The 23,995-nt window shown below is 36.8% G+C and overlaps 4 protein-coding genes across 4 annotated transcripts; 2 read left to right on the top strand and 2 right to left on the bottom strand.

Moving 5' to 3' along the window:
• Nucleotides 1-4,219: 4,219 nt before the first annotated feature.
• On the bottom strand, nt 4,220-7,940 carry LOC129238778 (DNA ligase 4-like). The gene is made up of 8 exons (XM_054873954.1): nt 7,682-7,940; nt 7,485-7,617; nt 7,233-7,400; nt 6,187-7,118; nt 5,671-6,117; nt 5,244-5,387; nt 4,783-5,190; nt 4,220-4,708 (listed from the first exon to the last, which is right to left on the bottom strand). The coding sequence occupies exons 1-8, from the start codon at nt 7,853-7,855 to the stop codon at nt 4,334-4,336; spliced, it is 2,781 nt and encodes a 926-aa protein (XP_054729929.1). The 5' UTR covers nt 7,856-7,940; the 3' UTR covers nt 4,220-4,333.
• Nucleotides 7,941-11,157: 3,217 nt separating this feature from the next.
• Nucleotides 11,158-12,431, top strand: LOC129239313 (mpv17-like protein 2). Its single transcript, XM_054874733.1, has 2 exons — nt 11,158-11,291; nt 11,407-12,431. The coding sequence occupies exon 2, from the start codon at nt 11,456-11,458 to the stop codon at nt 12,038-12,040; it is 585 nt and encodes a 194-aa protein (XP_054730708.1). The 5' UTR covers nt 11,158-11,291; nt 11,407-11,455; the 3' UTR covers nt 12,041-12,431.
• A 1,599-nt stretch (nt 12,432-14,030) lies between these two features.
• LOC129239209 (inhibitor of growth protein 3) lies at nt 14,031-16,250 on the bottom strand. Its single transcript, XM_054874558.1, has 4 exons — nt 16,112-16,250; nt 15,828-15,899; nt 14,833-15,760; nt 14,031-14,771 (listed from the first exon to the last, which is right to left on the bottom strand). The coding sequence occupies exons 1-4, from the start codon at nt 16,137-16,139 to the stop codon at nt 14,234-14,236; spliced, it is 1,566 nt and encodes a 521-aa protein (XP_054730533.1). The 5' UTR covers nt 16,140-16,250; the 3' UTR covers nt 14,031-14,233.
• A 2,307-nt stretch (nt 16,251-18,557) lies between these two features.
• On the top strand, nt 18,558-22,526 carry LOC129236780 (uncharacterized). Its single transcript, XM_054870996.1, has 2 exons — nt 18,558-19,525; nt 22,439-22,526. The coding sequence occupies exons 1-2, from the start codon at nt 18,560-18,562 to the stop codon at nt 22,442-22,444; spliced, it is 972 nt and encodes a 323-aa protein (XP_054726971.1). The 5' UTR covers nt 18,558-18,559; the 3' UTR covers nt 22,445-22,526.
• The last annotated feature ends 1,469 nt before the right edge of the window (nt 22,527-23,995 follow it).

Here is a 23,995-nt window from a genome sequence, read left to right on the forward strand (position 1 = left end):
GCGATGAAACCAAGATAAATCGCATAGGCTCAGATGGTAAAAGGTATGTTCGACGGCCAATCAACCAAGAATTCAATCCTCACTACGTTTCACGGCTAGTGAAGCATTGTGGAGGATCAATCATGGTGTGGGGATGTTTCTGGTGGAATGGTGTTGGCCCAATCCATAAGATTTATGGAATTTTAACTAAGGAGAAATACGTCGATATACTAAAAAATGTAATGTTGCCGTGGGCTGAGGAAAATTTGCCTGTTATAGGGAAGTTTCAACAGGATAATGATCCAAAGCACAAGACAAAGTTGACGAAACAGTTTTTCGACGAAAATATCATCAATGTTTTGGAATGGCCATCACCCAGTCCGGACTTAAACCCAATAGAGCAGCTCTGGGGTGACGTTAAAAAAGCCGTGAGTGCCAAAAATATCCCAAATATGAATGTCCTTTTTGCCGAAGTAAAAACGGCATGGCAAGCAATACCTGTGGCGCGCTGTAAGAATCTCATTACGTCAATGCGCAATCGATGTGAGGCAGTGTTGAAGCAAAAGGGTTATGGAACCAAATACTAACATAATCTTTATGTTGATCTGATAATACATTACTGTTTCTAATTAGTTGCCCTATCCAAATCGTGCATTTCACATGCTTTAAAAATATATATATATATTTTTTTAATAAAGAATTGCGATTAAATTGTTTTCCACTAGGTTTTAAGTTTATCATATGTTTAAATATAATAAAATTGGCAACAAGTTATGAAAATACGTGCTTAAAAGGAAAATGGAAAATTTATTTTGAAATAAGTGTCGTTTCTAATTAGCTGTCAACAGCTGTATATTTTGGGTGTTTGGCCGAGCTACTCCTCCTATTTGTGGTGTGCATCTTGATGTTGTTCTACAAATGGAAGGGACTACAGTTTCAAGCCCTCTCAGAACGGCAAATATTTTTTATTAGGAGCTTTTTCATAGCAGAAATACACTCGGTGATTTGCCATTGCCTGCGGAGGGGTGACCGCTATTAGAAAAAACTTTTTCTTAATTTTGGTGTTTCACCGAGATTCGAACCTACGTTCTCTCTGAATTCCGAATGGTAGTCATGCACCAACACATTTGGCTACGGCGGGTGCCTGTCACTATATATGGCTTTAAATAAACTTTATAAATTTTATCTAAAACATATTTACTTGTATTCTCCATTTAAATCACCATTTTTACTTAAATATAAAATTTTTATTCAATTCGCAAATTTTAACTCGTGTTTATTTTTAGTTTGCGATCAGCTGTTTTTCGCACTTGCAAGTTCTTGCAAGTAAAAATCTGTCCAGTAAAAACTTGCAACGTCCCCTTAAAATAAAATGCCATTTTGCTCTTTTGCTTTCCCCTACTTTGCAAGTTTTTTGTATACATGAACACGTAAACATAATCATTTGTAAGCACTGTTATGAATAATTTGCTTCATGAACAGACCTTTTGTATATAGTCACATGCCCATGCTCCCACTACCAACAACACACACTTCCTAACCTCTCCTACTTATATTCTCACATTTATTCTTCACTTTTCATAATTGCCCCCTTACTAAATGACCTTTTCTTTACTGGCATTATCTGAACCAATCTCTTTCTCTTTCTTGCAAAACCGTAACAACAATTTATACTTTGACTCTCGCTGTTATATAATATTATTATTTTTAAGCTCATATTTGTTAACTTAGTTGTAGGAATTTGGTAATCTTGGAAATCATTAATAAAATTACCTTCGAAAATAATGGATTTTTATTTATTTATTTTATTTATTTTTTTTTTAAAAGCTTCAGAAATTTGTAAATTTTTTTATTATGATCTTCAGTGGCATCTTTTAAAAGTAGAAGAGGATCTGTGTTACTGAAGTGGTGATGCCTTTGAGAAGCAAGTTCTGGGCAGGATACCAGTAGATAATGTACACTGACTGTGCATTGGCAGAAGGCGCAGGTGTTGGATGTATTACCCTGTAATAGGTGTATGCTAGTAATTATGGTGTGTCCAATACGGAGTCGTGTGTATGGATTAATGTGGTTGGTGGGTACCGATGATGGATAGGCAGGTTTTTTACGGTTGGGGTTAATATTCGAGTAATGGTATTTATAATACGACCACTCACGAAGTAACTTAGTTTGCCTCGGTATATGTCGCTGGGTAGGATGACTTCTGATGTGACTGTTGGTGTAATGGAAATATCCTTGGCAATGGTACCTGCCAGTGTGTTACCCTGGATGCCCGAGTACCCAGGTATCTAGATAATTTGTATGCTACTACGATTGGTAGTTAGTATGTTTTTAATGCAGTCGATGATTTTGCGTGATTTTTTATGGTTTTGGATGGCTTGGAAGCAGGACAAACTGTCGGAGCAAATTATGTTTACCCTTACTTTTGGCGCAGTATTGAACGACTTGTAATATAGCGGTTGCTTCAGCGGTGAAAATCGAGCAGAATGAAAATAGAAAGGCGTACGCGATAACTTCCTGATTTTCCTTTCCACTGCGTAAGAAGTGTGGGATCCTTTTGACCCGTCAGTAAAAACCAATTGCCACCCGTTAAATTTATAGTCTGCATTAGATTGGGAGAGCTTGGCCCTGTAGACGGCGTTTGGAGTATTAAAAAAAAAATAAAAAATAAATAAATAATTGGCGCGTACACTTCTGTTAGGTGTTTGGCCGAGCTCCTCCTCCTATTTGTGGTGTGCGTCTTGATGTTGTTCCACAAATGGAGGGACCTACAGTTTCAAGCCGACTCCGAACGGCAGATATTTTTATGAGGAGCTTTTTCATGGCAGAAATACACTCGGAGGTTTGCCATTGCCTGCGGAGGGGTGACCGCTATTAGAAAAATATTTTTATTAATTTTGCTTTCACCGAGATTCGAACCAACGACCTCTCAGTGAATTCCGAATGGTGATCACGCACCAACCCATTCGGCTACGGCCGCCGTTGGAGTATTATCTTTTATTTGTTGGAGTATTATCTTTCCTTAAATTAGCTGGTCGTTAATAAAGGATTTTTTGCTAACCGCCCACGGTGGGTGATTAGTGTACCGCAGAGTGTGTGGTTTAGAGGGCAGTTCCGCATGCTTAGCAAATAAGGCGCAGGTGTGTATTGGCGACAGTATTTTAGGTGTAGATACGCGTGAGGTTGCAGATTGAAAGCCTTTGCCAATGAGAAGGTTGAGGCTTAGAGTAAGCTTTGGATAGAGCCTGAATATTTTGTCCTCCATGTTGTCGTATAGAGACGGAAACCCGATTTGGCAAGAATGGCCTTTATGGGCGATGTCGGAAAGGCGCGTATGGATCTGCGCACTGCGGCATGGTAGGGGGCAACAAGTATCTTTAGATTTTGTTTGGCGTGTAATCCATAAACAGCTAAACCGTAATTAATGGTTCATAGGATGAGGGCTTTTACCATGTTAATCAGTAGAGTTGAGCTAATTAGCGAGCGTTTGCTTGACAATTTAATAATATTTAACTTAACATATAGTTTTTCCCTAACATATTTACAGTGCTGTTGGAAGGAATATTTTGGATCGAATATAATACCAAGATTTACACCATTGAGGGCAAGGGCAGAAGGACACTCCCCTTTTTTTATGTAAATGGTTTTTCAATTGGCGCGGGTCGATTTTGGCGCCCTGTGGCAGCCATTTTGTTTTGGTGACATCTGTCAAATCTTTTGTTTATTATTCAGTTGTTTATGCCAAATCATCATGGCAAGTTACACGATTTTTCGGTATATGTGGTGGCCCTTCCAATTTCTTATGGCCCATATTGAACCATATGGACCTAGACGACATGTGGTTCCAGCAGGACGGCGCAACTTGCCACACAGCAAACGCCATTTTATTCCATTTCAACATCTATCCGCCCTTATTGAAAAACCCTTTATATGAAGCATTTTGGTTTTACTAGGACAAATTGAAGCGCCTGAGAATAGAGACCAGGTGGATAAAAGGCGTAGATTTTGGAAAAGGTTCTCATTACTTTCGCTTGATCATTGGATTTGGAGAATAGCAATACATCGTCTGCGTATATTTGGTGTTGGATTGTTGGAAACTTGTTAAAAATGGTACTAATTTCGTTAAATGGATTTTTATTATATAGATTTTTACCTTATTGTTCTACTTGTAGCTCTACTGCTGCCACCTGTTCAACGTTCCTTGGTGTGCGTTAAAACTATATAAATTGGAAAATATGCGTCTTACTTATAAAATATATTTGAGTTAAATATTAGTAGTAACAAAGATTAAGATACCTATATACATCTAAACATTTTTATATAAATCCCACAAATAATCACATTTAATTTAAACCTAAAAATAATTGCACATATATTCGAATGCATCCAGCTTCCTTTTAGCGCGCTGCGAATGTATTATCCAAGCAATATTTACAACATGCAAATTTCCTGAATGATTCTTAAAACGTTTTAAGATCCACGCTTTCAATTTAACTTTATCAATTAAATTTGCGTTGATGAAAACGTAATTAATACTTTGAATGTTAACATCATTTGGGACATCATAGCACCGGCCTCCTAAATACTGGTAAATCACTTTTGCTAGCTGCGTATACTGATCTATGCTGTAGAATGTAGCATTGCAATTGCTAAAGAAATCCGTGTTTTCATCATATAAAATCATTTCAAGTTCAGCTGCATCTGCGGCTGAAGGCTCCACGACTGCAAGCTGAAAATAAACGTCATCCTCCATATACTAAACATTTACACACTTAGAGAGATCAATTTGGACAAATTACTTACATCTTCGTCTGTAATACCATCCAAGACTTTCATCAATTGCTCAACATCTGTACATTCCGTATATGGGTCGCCATATTTATCGAATATTTGCGAAAATTCAGTTTCTAACTCGTTCGTTACACAAACCATATCTGTGGGAGTTAATTGCATTTCCTGTCGTTTGCATGTGTCTACCAACCACTCCAATTTTGCAATATTGTAACGCCGCGATTTACACAAAAGCTTGACACGAAAGGTTCTATCACCCGCAACTGATAAACAATTGGAGTCTTGTATGGGATATTCTACTATTTCACCGCCATTACGGACCACCATCGCTTTTAGTGTCTCCGGCATATAGCCGTTCTTTAAACTTGCACTCAGTATGCAAAACGAGTACCCTTCGAATAGCTTTGAAGATACTTCAATCTACAAGAGACAAATTTTTAGTAATCTCATAATATTTGCTGTCTATTTATTACCTCAGCTTCATTAAAACGGCGCTCATAGGACTGGCGGCCCAATTTACGACGCTCTGCGTCAGTTAATTTACGTATCTTTTGTGGTGCCGTTAAATCTCCCAATTCAACGCCGCGCTTATGTATCTTTTTGAGACCCCTTTCACCCTAAAAAGTAAAATGATCAGTAGTAAGAAAAATAATAGTATGTTGTTGTTGTTGTTGTAGCAGCATAAACATTCCCCGTGCTTATACGAGGAATGCTGCTGAAGTGACAGTCCTTGGCCGGATATAAATCCGGGTCGTTCCGGTTACGTAGAACCGACTGTCGTGGGAACGCAGTATAAGGAGCGTCGCTGTCGCTTTAGTTGGGTGTAATTTCATATATGGCACTGAATCATGCTTTACTTTTGACAGGGAAGCTCCTCGAAATTCTATAAGACAATCAAACCTGAAACATTTCCATGTAATCGTGCAGCGAAAGACACTCATTCCACATTTTGTCGTTACGCCACCATTCTATGCGCGGGAAATGCAACGATTTAGGAAGAGCAAAGGCTGCAGAAGGTGCCAAATCAGTTGCTCTGATTTGCAATATTACAGATTTGTTTGGCTCAATCCACACATCAGGTCTGCCTTCAGCACGGGACTGTTTATAATTATACCAATCGGGTGGTGGTTCCATTTGCCTATCTTGCCAATGCGGTTTGAGAGCGTCATTCAGCCGCTTTCTCTCCCTGGTTGTATTGTCAACCTTACCGACGCTGTAAACGGCAAATTGTGTGTCCGAGATGTATTTGAGCACACCTAGCAAAAAAGACTTAATAAATGTACGCGTTCGATTGTAGAAACCACCAATTACAAGTAAATCGAACTCAGTTGTCAATCCAGTAATGTACTGAAATAGAATAAAAGTATAACATATTGTATTAACACAAAAAAAAAAAAATTTATATCACAAACTTACATCGGCTTTTATTTTATACCAGCCACTTCCATTGCGTATTTTTGGGCGGTAGATAGAGTTTTGCTTCTTCAGCACGACTCCCTCCTGTTTTTCATCCAATGCTTGCTGAAAGAGCTGCCGAAACTGCTCCACCGTTGTTAACTTAGTTGGCCGCATGATTTGCAATATTCCTGGCTGCTGTACTCTAATAAGCTCGACGACCTTCTGGCAGCGTTGTGCGTATGGCATTTCCAACATACTATTGCCATTAAAGTAGAGCACATCGAATACCACAAAACAAGGTCGCCAATTCAATTTGTTATCCAAATGCTTAACGTCTGTATTCTCGCCTTTGTCACGAAAGCATTTTAGCTGCATATCGTATACCATCATTTCGCCATCGAGTATTATGGACTGCATTTCGCTAGGTAAGAGCGACTGAAGTAGAGGCGTGAACCTACCACTCTTATAGTCTTCACCGAAGCATTGGGTGTAATCAATTCCGTTGCGGGATATATATTTGAAACGCCCATTTGCATAATGCAGTTGAAAACGTTCACCATCCATTTTTGTCTCTAAGTAAAGCACGTCATCAGCCATTAATTTGTCAATACTACCATGAAACTTTTCACACAACATTCCCTGTATGTGTTGAAAGGGTTCTACAATTTTATTTATATTAAAGGTGCCGCTGGCGACATTTATTTTCGAATCGCCAGGTACGACTTCTGCTTTTATGTATACACTATCTATTTTATTATCCGCCAGCAGACAACACACGCGCTTCAAATTTGAGCAACGTCTATGCAAATCTCTAGCTTGTGCATGCATGAGCGCGAAAATACGTTGTGCGCCAATCCCGAGGTGCATGTTCTTCAGCAGTAGGCGTATGAACCACATTTGCTCTTGAGCCGAGGCTATTTCAGTTAATCGGGTTAGTACCTTTTTTGTATCTATGGGGATAATAGATATAGTTAAGTGGAATCGCATGGATGAAAGCATATATATCTATATATGTGACTTTGTTCACGATGCTACTAAATTACCCTCTTATGGCTCGAACTCACCTTGTCGATCGTCTTCAGCAATAGAATCTAACATCTGATGCACTTCGTACAGAGAGAGTTCACTTGGTTCGTGCCTGCAACGAGGCATCAGCACTGCATATACGATATCTGCATAGTCCCCTTGTGATCCATTATAGGCACGCGCTTGTAAACGCTGCACATCGTTGGCTAGAATGATTCATTTCAAATTATTTCCACATTTATTAGATTTTTTATATTAAAGCATAGTTAAATCTCCAAGGAAACACATACAATCCTTCGAAAGCTGTAGTACGTCACTGTACACGCTACCGAGCGTTGTTATTTGCAATCCATATGCCTTTCGTGACATGTCTTCCCGCGGAATCAGACATCTGAGCACGCAGAAAAAACTGGAGCTGCCATCCTACAAAAAGAGTTACTCAATTAAGAAAAATGGCACAATATATCAAAACTTTAGCGCCTATTACCTCAGGACTATCCACAGGGATCCCTTGTTCTTTGCGGAATATTTGTCGAAACTTTAGAAACGACTCATAATAGCGACGTAATATCTTTTCTTTTGAAGCTTGATTTTTAGCATTCTTCACTTTGTCGAGCATCGAACAGATATCGGCGAATTTTATATTTTTCGAGATATCCATGTTGTGAAATTCAAATTTGTTCACGCATCTAAGCTTTATTGGCACGTAAGTGCTACTGAAGTGTGCCTCATAGACAATAAGCAGTGATGGTAAATGGTTTTTTGAAAAATCCCTACAGAGCCCAAAAAAATTCCCTACTTTTCCCCACGCTTACAACAAATTTTTCCTACGACATTCCCTACATTTTTTTCTCCTGTGTTTACACTATAATGAGGCAATTGCAACGTCAAAATTGAATTGTTTGCTTAAGACTTTTTAAAAATTCCGTACAGAGCTTCTGCAGTGCAATCAGTTCTTATTGGAATTAGATCCATCAGCTTAACCACAAGCCGCTCGCTTTCCTCGTCGAAAAATCTCACCATGAGACACATATGCTTATTGAGTGCGATGTCTGTGCTCTCTTAGATCATTATGGAAAATTTGTTTACTTTTAATTTTTTAACTAAATTGTCTTTTTCTTCTTTTGCCAATTCATTTTTTATTATGCTGATGCAGCGCAACATTATGCTCAGCGAAATTTCGAAATTTCTGGAGCCATTTGGTTTACTCGCCTTTTCTAAAAAAAGCTGTTTATTTTAGATGTCTTTTTAATTGCCTTAGTATTTTTTGCCACAGCTCAAAACTTTGTCGCACGCAGTGCATTTGCATTTGAATGGATCGTTAGCCACAGCTTCAAACTATCCACTAAAATTTCGTCGTCAAGCCACTTATTATTGAACTTTTGTTTCCGATACTTGCATTGTTTTTCCTGGTGTTCCTCCGAAGAGTGAGTCGAAGAGCTCATTTCTGTAAAATATATGCATTTTAAATATTATATAAAAAAAGCTAAAACTAAAATAATTGCAAACTTACTTCAAAAATGAAAAGCACCAGAAAACGTGCGACAACTAACAATTTTCGCGCAAAGAAAAAATCGTGCTAGCGTTAACAAAGTAAAAAAAGGCAATGCTGCCGTATTAACGCTTTTAAAAGTATGCAGCCATAAGGAAAAGAAGTCTGGCATGAAATCTTACTGCGGATTTTTATTTTAAATGAACTTTTTTAATTTTACCCCGTTATTTTAAAATTGTTTCTGTCCTTCTTGAAAATTCCCTACATTTACAGAATTCAAAAAAATCTGTCCTTCTTTTCCCTACACCCAAATTTTTCGACAAAAATCCCTACATGTAGGGAATTTTCCCTACATGTACCATCACTGACAATAAGTCATCTATGGTGTACCTGTAGACCTCTTACCATTTTACCTACCTATCTACCTAAGCTTTATTGAAAGAACAACAGAAGTCAGCTGTTTTATTTGCTAGGTCGGTCTCATTAGACTGTGTGGATGTTGATGCGGGGATTTTCTTATCAGCAGCACCTGCCAAAGTAGATGCTGTTGAAGGTTGACTAGGCGCATGTCCAACAACGCTGCGCGCAGCCGAAAGAGGGTTATTCAGCCCAGCAGCAGATTCGTCGTGTTTGGTTTTTGTTTTTTCTTGTTTTGTGTCCATGTGATTCCCACGAGTGTTAGGGAAGGGAGGTCACCCACGGCAGAGCCCTTGTACCGCGGGAAGGCATTTAATTAAAACCGGAGGTCACCAGGTATCCGGAGTTCGCATATTCACGACTAAGCATCCTCTTAGCCACGCATCCCTCGGCATATGCTGTTCCGCCTTGGATTAGGAGTCTGTCTATCTTAGCCGTCTGCGTATTTATCGATTAAAGCATTTGTTAACAAAATAACAAACTACGTCAACCAACAAATACACAGACGTTTCCAGCCGTTACCGCGTGGAGGTGATAGCTCAGGCTTCCATCAGAGAGTCAATTACGGCACGCTCCAAAAAAGCATGTTATTCCCTTTAACTCACTGATGGCTCAACGGCCCTTACCCTTAACCCTATCTATTACTAAATAATTATTGTGTCGTCATAAATTTGTTCATGTAATAATTATGAAAGTTTTACATAAAAAAAAAAAAATACAAATATTGAAAAAGTGCATAGATGCTAAGCCCGTAACAATTTGCAAGTTTTACGAAAAGCTGATTAAATTGTTGGCAGGAAAAATCACAAAAAGTAAACTTTTTTTCAATTGAGCTAATTCGTATTAAATAAAAATAAAACAACAAGCACAAAATGCAAAATAACAAGCTAAACATCACATGGTTTTATTTTGTCCACAATATTTTTGTTCCATTTCATTATCGCTGTCAGATGAAGAACATTCCAAGAGAGCTCCGGCTTCCCCGTGAGACTCGTGTAACACTGGCACAATTACGTTCTGGATACTGTAGCAGGTTAAACTCCTACATATCCAGAATCGACCCCGACATACCAAACACATGTCCGGCATGTGAAGGTTCCCCGCACGACACTAACCACTTCTTCACATACCCCCTCAAACCGACTCATCTAACCCCCCTCTCCCTCTGGACCCAACCTGTCGAAACAGCATGTTTCCTGGGCCTACCCCTAGATGAGCTAGACGAAGACGACCGATGATATGCCTACACAGACAGGGCTACCTATGCTGTTAAAACAACAACAACAGTAATTGTGTTGTTGTTGCATTCATAGCGTTCTTCACATTTTAGTTGGTGCCGTCTATGCATGTATGAATATATAATAAATTGCAAAATTAGTCAATAACAAAAAAAATACATTCAGTGCTTCAGATTTGTATTTCGTAACTGCAGCAACGGAGACGGGAGGCTATGGGTCAGAAATACATGCCTCTATATCATTTAATATATGACTTCAAATAAACTTTGTAAATTTTATCCAATATATATTTACTTATATTCTCCATTTTAAAAAGCCTTTTTTATTAAAATTTAGAGCTTTGTCTCAATTCGCAGATTTTTTATTTTTACTTTTCGATCAGCTGCTTTTCTTATGTGCAAATTCTTACTGGTAAAAATGTATCCAGTAAAACTTGCAACTTTCCCTCAAAATTAAACGTTATTTCGCTCTCTCACTTTCCTCTACTTTGCAACTTTATTGAATACATGAACACCAATTATTAATTTACATTTAACCATTATAAATTATTCAGCATTGACGAAATGCTAGTGTTGTATGGTGGGTTAAGAATATGGTTCATAATTCTATTTTGCATTTAAAAACTTTTTTTATCAATGCAGAGAACAAACATTAACGCTCTCTGCGTTCTCTGGTTTCTACGTAAAATTATACTCTTCACCCAAGGCGAATTTAATAAATCCACCTCGCTCTTCACCAATCTGCTGTCAACAGCTGTAAAAAGATAAGAAACACGCCTTGTAGCCAGGCCAAGCAATTTACATGCGCTGCATTTTGACGTTTTGTTCTTTCGTACTTTTGACCGCCAGTGGCCGTGCGAAGTGATTTCTAGGAGCCATCAGGTGTCCTGCTCAGCATTTTAGGGCGCAAGTGCGCTGCGCCCTAAACGTTTCGGAAACTCTTTATAAAAAGTAAATCAACAGGGAATATATCTCAGCTTAAAAAAATAAAAAGCACTGAAGTTACACAACATTCTACATAAAAATAAAATGCCAATGAAGGTTATTCACAATTGTTTATTTACAGATTTTGCAACTAAATTAAAACAACCCAAACAACATTTCCCTCTTTTTAAATGGCGCCAACTTCGGTCTTGGCTATACGGGCCGCTGCATTGAAATCAGTAGTACTCTTACGTGAATTACACAAACGCGCTTTTAGTAACAAATTTCTACTTGTAACCAATGTGGGCATTTCGCTGGGCCTTAGTACCGTCGGTGATCTATTGGAACAACATTACGAAATGTATAGTGGCGATTTGAATGAATGGGACAAACGACGGACCACTAACATGGGCATTTCCGGTATGGGTGTTGGTGCCATCTGCCATTTTTGGTACAAGTTCCTCGATCACCGAATGCCAGGTCGCACGATTGGCATTGTTATGAAAAAAATTGTGTTGGATCAATTCATTTGCTCACCACTCTACATATCCGCATTCTTCATGACGATGGGCGCATTGGAAGACAAATCGATTGAAGAGACATGGCAGGAGATGAAAGAAAAAGCGTGGAAATTATATGCTGCCGAATGGATGGTTTGGCCACCCGCACAATTTATTAACTTCTATTGGCTACCCACACGATATCGCGTATTCTATGATAATGTCATTAGTCTGGGCTATGACGTTTATACATCGCAGGTGAAACATAATGACTAGGCCAAGGGTTTACATTTATTTGGTCTAGGGCAATATAATTAGAAATTTTCCAATCAGTACGGAAATGTATGTATCGAACACATTCAGTAATGAAGACTAATTAGGCATACATATGTATATATATGTTTAACATAAGCTGTGAAATTTCTCAGTGAACATTGCTATTTTGATTAAGATGTACACACAACTTATTTATTAATGATTCCTGTAAATAGAAGTAAAATAAAAGGGAGTAAACATATTTGCAAATCCAGTAACTAATTATCTATAATTCCCTTAAGATGCCCAAGATTTCTCTAAAATCATTTCAAACCCAATTCCAAAGTGCATGATCCAGTTTCATTTATAAAACAAATACTTAAAAATTCAATAAAACATAAATTTTCAAATAGTTTTTTTTTTCAATTTTTTTATACCTTCATGGATTGGATTTTGTTTATGACGAATTTTTAAGGTCGGTTTACAAGTTCGCCTTTAGGATAACTATTTATGCTCTACCAATGCAAGCATTCGTCTTTCCTAAGTGGAACTGGAGAGGTAATTGATCAGAGCTATGAAAAATTGTGCAGTAAACGTGAGATGTCAGCATGTGGGTTGGTGTCGAAATTCTGTATGTCCACAATTCTAAAAACAAAATTCTGCTTTTTTAAAATTCTGCTTTCTAAAATTCTGCTTTCTAAATTCTGTATTACAAAATTCTGTATTAAAATATAATGTTAACAATGTTAAAGAGGTAATGTAATTATTTAATTTATTATTATTATTATTTTTTATTATTATTCGAGATATTAAATAAAAAATAATAATAATAATTTTTTCTTCAGTTTCGATAGAATCCACAGTATTTTTGCGTAGAACTTCTTTTCGCGTGGGCGGCCTTCGGCCGCGCTTCAAAAAAATAACCCTCATCAGTCCAACTCCGGCTACGCAATCCACAGTATTTTTGCATAGAACTCCTTTCCGCGTTCAAACCATTGAGACCTTCCAGCCTTTTTTTTATTCAATATCTCGAAAACTAAGCGAGATATCAAAAAATTTTACTCTTTCATTTCGTTTTCTTTTGTCGAGTTCTATAAGAATTCGCCATAAGATTGCGGCGCCACGGACACAGCAGAATCCCCTCGTACATATGTACATACCTACATTAATTATAGTTGATAACAGTTATACATTGGTATGTACATATGTTTGCAATCAAATATTACCTGGAGATGAGAACTTTGACTCTCTTCTTGTATGACGAAAATCACAAAGTTTGAATAAAGCAGAATTTTTCGCATTAAACATGCAGAATTTTGAAAAAGCAGAATTTTAGAAAGCAGAATTTTAAAAAGCAGAATTTAAAAAAAGCAGAATTTTTTTGCAATTTACAGAATTTTGTCACCCAGAATTTTGTAATACAGAATAATGACACGCTCCCGTCAGCATGTCAGTTGCAGGTCTCTTTGGTAGGGTTGTGTGCCATCACTGGCATATTTTTCTAGAAAAACGTCTACCAGCTGTAAGTGTTATCACCACATTGTTGAAAATTCTATTTAATCAGATGATATTTTCCCCGTATATTTAACTGCTTTCCTTACAACGTTAGAATTCATGAGGCCTGAACATTTGAGCGCCTAAAGAAACAAAATTTGAATAATTTACTTATTTTGAATGCACACTAAGGACCCCCGCACAGTTTATAAACTTTTATTTTCTTCTAACAAATATGCAAGGTTTTTACTTTGTTGTTGTGATTGTTGTAACATCATAAGCATTCACCGTACATTGCGGGAAATGCTGCTAGAGTAACAGTTCTTGGTCAGATATAAATCCTGGTGTTTCCCGTAACGTAGAACCGACTGTTCATGCAAACTCATGATAACAAATAAATTATATGTAAGCCAATTCAATTTTTAACTGCCTTCATATCAAGAACAGAAATACAGACCGTCGTGGGACGGCAGCTGGTAATCTAACCGCTCAACACCAATATTTAAAATAAGAGCGCTATAGGTATGTGCGTTGTTTATTTATAAGTTTATTGGCTTTTATCAATCAGGATATGATTTCCTCGGAATTATTCGTAACTTGAAGAGTTTGTTTCAAAGCGCGCCCATTTAATACGAGTTATACATTTTTAAAACTATTAAATTTGTTAAAAATAATGAAATTTTATAAATGTTTTAAATAAGCGCGCCTCTTTCAATATTACTATATTTTCCTATTCCCGCGCCGACGCATAGACGCTGTACATTTAGGACAATACCACTTGCCTTTAGGCGGTTGGGTAATACCCACACATGGATAATGAAACCATTCATAAGGACACGCATCATTGTCGCAAGCGACCATATCACCATATGAGACTTGATTACAAGTACAGTAACGTGGTTCGTTTGGATCATATGACCATTCTCCCTCTGGTGTTTGCTCCACCACCAACCCATTTTCATTGACGGTAATATTTGAAGTCGGCGCAAGAGTACTTGATTGATTGATTGAAGACGTAGCCGAAGTGACACGATTGGCTGCGGCGGTGGAAGTCGATGCCGCACTACCTCCAATAGTTGTAAGTCCAATAGACGTAATGCCAAGATTTCCCATAGCAGATAAATTAGATGAGGATGGCAACATATCCACCGAGTCCACACTCACTGATGACGACGAAGAAGCCAGCGAAATTGCCGACGACGGTGCGCTACCGCTACCGACACTGTTGGCATGAGTAATACTGTTGGTATTTATTTTTCTAAAAAATACATAATATTTTAATCCAAAATTTTAAGCACCAAAAATACTCATTTATATACTTTTTTTGTTTTTTCTCAACGTTTGTGGTCTGAAGCGTAGTTTGTGCAGCAGCTGTCGCTGCATTTGCAATGTCTCGGCTTATCCAAAACTCAGGCGGTCCACCACTAGCGCCATGTATAGCCTCATAACTGGCTTTAAGACTCGCGGTGCGACGTCCCTGTGGCATTTGTTGTGTTGCAACTATGGCTTGACTAGCCGCTGCAGCAATTGCATTCGAAGCGGATCCGCCTAGTTGTTGCAAATTGTAAGCAACAGCTGCAGTATTACCAGCTGAATTAACTGCAGTGGTCGCCGAATTCAGCACGGAATGTGTACCTATGACTGGTGTTATAGGACGCACCACTGCTACCGAAGGATTAGGTGTCAAATTATTGCCCAAGTTCGTACGTTTCTCTGATATGCCGGATAAATTTGAAGTGCTGTCTCGACGTTTCTCTGGCTTCGGAGTACGATAGCGATTATCTTTTGTTGTTGCTGTTGGTGTTGCCGGGAGTGACAAACCGCCCATAGTACCACCTGGCACGCCTAGCATGCTATGACTATTCGTAGCCGTTACTGCACTTATTGAGCCATAATATCGATTTTCTTTTTGGGTAACACCGATTACATTCATCAATGCCGTGGCTGCACTTGAGCCACCATCTAACTCTAACGAACGTTTTTCTAATATTTCTGTAATACCGTTGTTATCTGCTTCCAATTCACATTTGAATTTGAAGAGTTCGCTGTCCAATCGGCGCAAATAACGCTCGACCAACTCATGAATTTGTGTGGCAATGTTTACTTTTTCGTCGGCATCTTCCAGCACTTTGTAGTACTCTTTACGAAGGTTTTGGAAATCTAAGTCCGCAGTCTCATTTTGTAATTCTCCACGTTTACATTGTTGAAAAAATGTTCGTGTTTTTTTCTCCAAAGAATCCATACTATCTGTAACAAAGTTTGCACATCAAAGCTAGATATACGTGCAAGCAAAATAAAAAGTGGAAATTTTTACTTTGCACAGTCAAGTCCAGTTCACGCATCTCTGTAAAACGGTCCCTTAGCTCCTGCGGCAAGTGCTCGATCACTGTTGGGGCGATAAAATTAAAGAGGAAATGATTTTCATTTGTTTTATTGCTAACTGCAACTACTGATGCAAGAAAAAAATCAAAACAAAATATAAACACATCACTTCAAAATAAACAAATGTCCAATCGAGCGTTCGTAACCTCAAAACCTGCTTAGTTGATCAGCGGAGCACCCAAAAATTATTACTTGGAATAATGCACCGACACTTACTTTCAAGGTAATCCTCCAGATATAACATGTTTGTAAGTTATTTGTGTACAAGTTTAACCAGATTATTACTCTATTTGCACAAACTTAAATTTATTAGTAAAAATTACAGGAATATTAATAAAAACACGTCTTTTTAATACCGCTGTCAAACATTTTATGACGTTTAAAAAGGGTTGCATTCACTGCGTACAACTGCGTACAATAGAATGAAAATTCGCCGCGAGTGTTGTAAAGTGTTGCATTGAATGAATTTCTATTGAGGGCTTACAAACTATTTACTAAATATAGTTTCAAGGGAATATTTTTTCAAATTTCCTCACAAATATATAGTATAATACATTTGATTTTATAGTAGATGCACTCCTTATAAATCTGAACGCTGAGCAACCTTTGACAACTGATTTTTAGGTTCATTTTGGGAGAGTATTCATAATATGCGCTATTCACTTATTTTAGAATTGTTATTATAAGGAAAGCCACAGGAAATAATAATAATTTTTTATTCGTTCCTTTTATCTAAATTTCACCGTAAAGTTATTTTAAAAAACCAAAAATTACCTGTAAGTTTGCAAGTTTGTGTTTTGTATGCAATGGTACTGCTTGTCCAAATTGTGGAAACTCACTTTGAAATAAAAAGATATTTGTTTGCGATTCTTCATAGAACACTGACAGTTTCATCGGTTCTCATTTCTTCCAAAAAATGGACTAGTTGGAAAATTGGACAAAACAAAAAAATTCTATGATATTAATTACCATATTATAATAAAAATATGCATTCCAATAATATTTCTGCTTTTTATTACCTTTTTAAATTTTTGAGCTCGCAAAAAGTGATATATATACTTGGATACCTCGGATTTAGTCGGCTTCTTTTAAAAAATTCGAATTAACTTCACTTGAAAATAAGTTATTTAGATAGAAGATATACGTTTTGTGTAATATTTAATTTATTATAAGAAACACAATACAGTGCCTCACAAATGCTATTGATTTTCCCTGAGCCAATCGGCCGAAGTTCTGCGGCCAACTCAAATAAAAAAAAATTGTTTAAGAAATTTTGCTTAAATATGTAATGTTATGTATCAAATACAAAATGGAAACGTTTTTTCTAATAGTGGTCGCCCCCGGGCAGGTAATTCCAAATTTCCGTGTATTTCTACCATGGAAAAGCTTCTGATAAAAATCATTTGCTGTTCGTAGTCGACTTAAAATTGCAGGCCACCTTTATGGAATAACATAAAGACGCATGCCACAAATAGGAAGAGGAGCGTGCCCAAAAGCCCTAACAGAAATGTACGCGCTGATTATTTATTTTATTTATTTTATGTATCATATAAAAGACAATTTTTTCTTCCATTTGACCCACTTATTTCGAGATGCGGTAAATTTGGCATTTAAAGAATTTCCTCTTTTATATAGATATTACATACATATATACATTTACGCATATACATTTACTTGATTGACGATGATCAGTTAATTACCTGTGGAATGATAATAATAACGATATATAGACATTTTAAAATTTTGAAACTCGCGCCTTCCCTTCCTCTAGCATCCATATTATTTATTTGTAGAAGAAGTGTTTTACATCTTTTTAAAAATAACGAATACGGTTTTCCAGGTTGGAGGAGTCGCTATTCTGCAATTATACCGTAAATAGTAAATTGTATTGAATTTATGCGTAATATACCTATTTTCAGCTTTCGCTGTAAAAGCGTAAAATTAGGCACGCTTTGGAGTTTCTTACGTTGCTTCAGAGCGAAGCGCACGCTTAAGTTATATGGAGACGGGCCTTAAGTCTTGAGAGTGCGACGCTGCGATGTGTTTAATACTCTTTACAGCACTATGGGAAAGTTTACTAAGCAAATGGCAACATTGTGTACATTTTACCACAACAACACTATTAACAAACAATTGGGTACAACAAATCCTGTATTACAGAATTGTCTAAAGGATAATTGGCAAAACACAAACAGGACGCAGGACATAGGACAAGTTTTCATTCTCTTCGTATTATCCTTCGTAGAGGCGGCTACCCGAGTTCTCGCAATCTTTAGAGCGTTTTGAGTCGCTGAGTATTCGGTTGTGAATGGTCATTGCGCGAAGACGCCGCTGAAATATCGTTGATATTTGGGCCGTCCAAATTTTGGCAAACATTTTCCATTTATTTTTTCTTATTACGGGAAGTGTTTTGTGCAAACGTTTGTTTTTAGTTCAAAAGAAGCACTGATGTGAAAGAAGTTTAATTTGAAAAACCATACGCAGATAATTTGAAGTTCGTTTTCGTATAGACGTGAATTTGTTAAATTCGGAATTAGTAAAATTTTTTTGGTTGAATTTTATGTAGTTTTCCTCTTATTCGATCTATGTTCGCCTTAGTGCTGCCAATACTGATCTAAAGTAATACAAAATTTACGAATTTTACGAAAGAAACTATAATAAATTATGTCCAAAGTGTTGACTCAACAAAATGCACTGCCTTCTCAGCAGTCGAAAAAAAATGAAAATAAGAAAAAAACCACACCCTCTGTGAAAACGCTCAATAACAACAGCAGCGGCATAAATGGTAGCACCAACATGAGAGGCCCAGCCTCCAGCTCCCTGATGTGTTCGTCGGAATCACCATCTACCTCATCATCGCCCACTACGGTCGATTTCGATGAGTTCACTAGCAGTTCTATACTGGAATTTCTGGCAAGGGAACAAGAATGCTGCACTGAAGCAGATGCAGAAAGCATTTTTCAAGAAGTAAGTAGACTGGCTGATAATTCAGATACCCGTAGCGTTGATGAGATTTTGCGAGAGGCTGAGCTACTAATGCAGCAACAATCGCTCTATGGAAACACTGATAAAACAGATAAAGCAAAACAAAATACGAAAAATAGCTCAAGTAAGATGGGCAAAACAAATTTGCCTCAATCGCAGCAGTCATTGCAATTCGAACAAAAACAAAAAACTTTGCCACCTTCGAATTCACAAAATACCCAGCCGTTACCGGTGAAAATGCAAAGTATCAAACTAAATAGCAAGTATACCAAACACATTGAAAATGTTTGTCCATCAGAGATTCAAACACAAGTGGTATCGCGCACTCGACTGACCAATGGTAATTGTAGCTATCAAGAGATAATGCAATTACAAAAAAATCTAACACCAAATAGTGCGTATGCAGCGCCTCCAATAGCAGACACCACGCCAACACCCATAGCAGCTACTACGCCACAGACGCCAACACCAACTGCCGCCACACCAATTGGCAATCAACGCTTTGATGTTTTCGTGGAGAATTTGCCATCGGTGTCGGTCATATCTGAAGAGTCCACACCGAAGGATATGCAAAATATGAACGCAACTGAAACCGACATAACGACAATGGCGCTGATAAACGGTGACGATGATGACACCGATACGGTGAGTAGGGGGCACCTGCACGCATGCACATCCTCCGGCGCCTAATCAGGCAGCAAACATTTGAGAGGCTGTGCACCTATATAAACGGTTATTTTTAGTGGGACCTAAATAAGGTTATAAATATGTATATACTACACAATTTGGTGCACATTTATTTTTAACTTTCCTTCACGTGTGAATTGATCCCTTCTACATATCTCAAATATTAAATTTTAGTAAGTGATTGAATTTAGTTAAATTTAAATGAAGAAGTTCTCGGTCTTAAGGGGTTAGGGGTAGTTAGAAGCCCAAAAAAATTATGATTTTCAATAATTTTTTTTTTTGCTAGTCAATTGCTTTATTTTACAAAAATAAAAAGATAGCATTAATGCATCGTGTTTCGGCTAGACTTCAGCAAAATTTCAAAAAATAATAATACTAATTGTAAAAGTTATTGTTGTTGTTGTTTTAACAGCATAGGTAGCCCTGTCAGTGTAAGTATATCATCGGTCGTCTTCGTCTAGCTCATCTAAGGGTAGGCCCAGGAAACATGCTGTTTCGACAGGTTGGGTCCAGAGGGAGAGGGGGGTTAGATGAGTCGGTTTTAGTGGGCATGTGAAGAGGTGGTTAGTGTCGTGCGGGGTACCTTCACATGCCGGACATGTGTTTGGTATGTCGGGGTCGATTCTGGATATGTAGGAGTTTAACCTGCTACAGTATCCAGAACGTAATTGTGCCAATGTTACACGAGTCTCACGGGAAAATTGAAAAGTTATCGCTGTTTCCCTTGCGGTGATCATCAAAAGTAAATGGAGATTTATCTAAAATCAATTGGACAAGAGAAATTAGTTTTATTATTAGATAATCTTGTGCCTGATCGAAGCTTTTTTTTCAAAATTAACAATATGTCGACCTCAGGAAATATTTTTCAGAATTTCGAAAAAAACCGACAATTAATTATTTAAACAAAATCGAAATTTAAAAAAAAATCGTTCGATCAGGCATGAGTTTTTATGGTTTTCAAAAGCAGTCTAAATTTTATTGAAATTTAACAAGTAGTTTTTAAGTTACAGTGATCACCAGTTAAAAAAACATAGTTTTGAGAAAAACGCATTTAAAATTTTGCTATCGCTCCGGAGCGCCCGAGCACCCTTTGTTAATTGTTGAATAACTCGAAAAATATTTGTCGGATTCACTTCAAATTTTCACACAATATTTTAAAGATATTATACTTTAAGAAAATGCAAAAAAAGCCCAATTTTTCGAAAATTCTGACTACCCCTAATCCATTAAATAAAATGTAGCGATTCATAAGCTTTGCTTGTTCTATGAATTTCAAAAGGGGCATTCGTTTCTCCTCACTAAATCAAGTTGTGTCCCTCTACTTCTTGTTATGGCATCACATTCGAGGAGCAGGCTATCTGATGTCTCTGAGAACGAGTCGACAAAGCGATCTGAGTCCTTTGGCCATATCTCGAGTCCGTGCAGATGGTTTCCGGTATACCTTGATTCCCGAGAATGTCTGTGAGCACACTTAGAATAACATTTTTGAAACTTTTCGATGATACTCTCTCAAACAAAAATATAAAAATTTTCCCTAACAATTTTTTTAAGTATATGTTAAAAACTACTTCATACCATATTTTCAACACTGAATAAATCTCAAAATTACACAGTTTTTTGTAAAACTTTCTCAATTTACTTCTCATCATACTCAAACCTACAAATGCAAATTAAAAAAAGTTACTAAAAACACTTTTATCACTTCACGTGGAACAGCCTATACATATATTTAATTACATATTTTTAATATTAACGCGTCCTTTATTCCAGAATTAAGTACCCAAAGCTAGATGGACTACCCTGTATAACAATTTAAAATAATGTAATTGATTGCAAAAACTATAACACTGGTTGTCATAACGTGCATAAAAGTGCGGCCCACTGCAGGCTTACTTTACTTGCTTTGTTAAGCTTTGTTTTGTTTTGAAATATTTTCTGTCCAAATAGTAGCTTTGAACACTTTCAGAATAATAACAAAAAATGAAGCGTCGAGTGAAATTGAAATGTCAAAGGCAAAATAGAACATTGCGCTATTCAAAACTGTCCTTCAAGCGACAGAAGCAAAGCTGCTGATTGGCCAACTTTAAATTAAAACTACAATTCGCTTTCTTCACTACAAATGCTTCTTTTTTTATCGTAAATAGAAAATGCTGTTGGCCACAGCTTCCACAATAGTAATGCCTTCCTCACCAGTGTCAATAATCTGTGCCCAATCAATCGAAATGCTACTTACTTTTGGTTGTTGTTGTTATAGCAGCATAAATATTTCACATACCCTTGATGCAAAAATATTTTATTTTCTTTTAAAATCAGTAGCTATCGCCAGACTACCTTTCCCGAAAACAAAACTTTGTTCAGTCCTCTCGCACTCATCACATTGTTGTCTCAAAATATAAAACATTAACAGCATCCAGATTATTCGTTTTTAGTGCTTTTTAGACTATGTAGTTCCTTGCCAATTATACTAAAGAGATTAAATCAGAAAGATGTTTCCAAACGATAGTTGCATATCTTTTAAACCTCCTTCTCTGCTGATTGTTAATTCTTTTCTTATGCTTTACCCTGTACAATTTTATGATACGCATACATACTTATTTATTAGTGCTAGTTTAAGTCTAAAATAAGTTTCAAATTTGTAATGTATATGCTAAATTTGTGCAAGAAAAAGACTAAATGTCTTACCGTACATTTGTCGTAAATAAATAAATATCCCTAAAAACCCCCTTTGTGCTACGTTCTTTTGTGCTAGTCAGCGGATTAATTTGCTTTAAGAGCCTAAGTTTACAAAATTTTACTAAGACAAATTGGCGATACAACATCTCACAACGATTCTCTCTCTCCAACGCAAAATTATTTCCACTTCTCTCTTAGGTTTAAATGCCATGAAAAAACTCCTTATGAAAAACCATCTGTCGTTCGGAGGTGACGTAAAACTGTAGGTCCCGTCTTTTGTGGAAAGCATCAAGACGTCTATCACGAATAAGAGGAGGGACTTGGTTAAACAGCCGAGGAGGGTGTACACGCCAATTATATATATATATATATAAGTATATACATATAGTATACATCATATACCTTCAAAAATTAAATTAAAGTCTTATTCTCCTTAGTTAACTTCGGCTATGTACACGAAGACCTCACAAAACGTTCCCCTCTTTCGTTCAATATACACTCAGCAGCAGAAGTCTGTATACAATGATTAATTTTACAATATTCGCAATGATTTTTATGTAAAATATTTTTTGTTACTTTTTATTAAAAGTTTAGTTCATTCAATAACATGAACCATATATTTCAAAGTTTAAAACTGAAATAAAAAAATTCAAGAAAATTGTACGAATTACATTTTTATCAAAATTTTAAATTTTTTAATCAGAAATTTTAAAAAACTTTAGAGTATGCAGGTTTATAGCAACTTTAATTTCAGTACAATAAAATGCAAATGTGTAGAGGCTCAAAATTCTCATTGATTTTTCATCATTTTTCCCGCAAGTGCTTTATGCATATATATATATTTACAAGGTGGCGCAAAATCGATCATCCAATTTTGTTTTTGAAATACCCTTTTACTAAATATTGTAAAAAAAAATATTTTTAGTGATGAAAATTTTTATTTCGACCTTTTCGCACTCCATTGTTGCAGTGTTTGCATGTTGCAGTTTTCACAAATTCACAAGTGTCAAATATAATTGACGACGCCATTCGCAAAAATTATACGTCTTCCGTTAGGGTGATTAATTTTGCGCCACTTTGTATATACCGTGTACTCCTCTCACTTAAGCGGACACCTAAGTGACTGAAAAAAGTGTCTGCTTATGGGAGGTGTCCGCTTTAGAGAGATGCCCGCTGGGAGAGAGTGCACTGTAGTTCGTCAGGTGGACACATTAGGCAAAGTAGTCTTTAATTTATAATGACATGCGTATTTAGATTCCTAGCACCACCTAATGATCCCAATTTTTGGGGCACATTCAAAAAATTGAGCTTGAGCTCTGAATCAAGCCACGGGATTCAAGTTTCTACTGTAGCTTCACCTCAGTTTCGTATGTTGAAATGTTCATAAACTCGAAGTTAAAGAGTCCAAGTATAAAGCTTGTTTTTCTCTCTAGTTTTCTAACTTAACCTAACAAAAAATACTATTAGAGTCCAGGGAGTAAACATTTTTTCTTTTCATTTTGTTGCACTGTGTAATATAAGCTATTATTTCAGCTGTCTTGTAGAGTACATATATTATGATTTATGACTTAAAAAGCAAATTCAAAATTTTTTTTTTACACTCTGAGGTGATGCAAAATATTTTCGACCAGCGCCATTAGCTAGGAAACGCAGCTAATCACTTTCCGGTGAAATAAGTTAATGTTGTTTGCATGGCGTTGTAGTGGAGTTTATACTAATTAATCGAAATATATTTCAGTTTGCTTTTCTCATTTT

This window comes from Anastrepha obliqua, chromosome 2 (genome assembly GCF_027943255.1).
Source record: "Anastrepha obliqua isolate idAnaObli1 chromosome 2, idAnaObli1_1.0, whole genome shotgun sequence".
NCBI classification, from domain to species: domain Eukaryota; kingdom Metazoa; phylum Arthropoda; class Insecta; order Diptera; family Tephritidae; genus Anastrepha; species Anastrepha obliqua.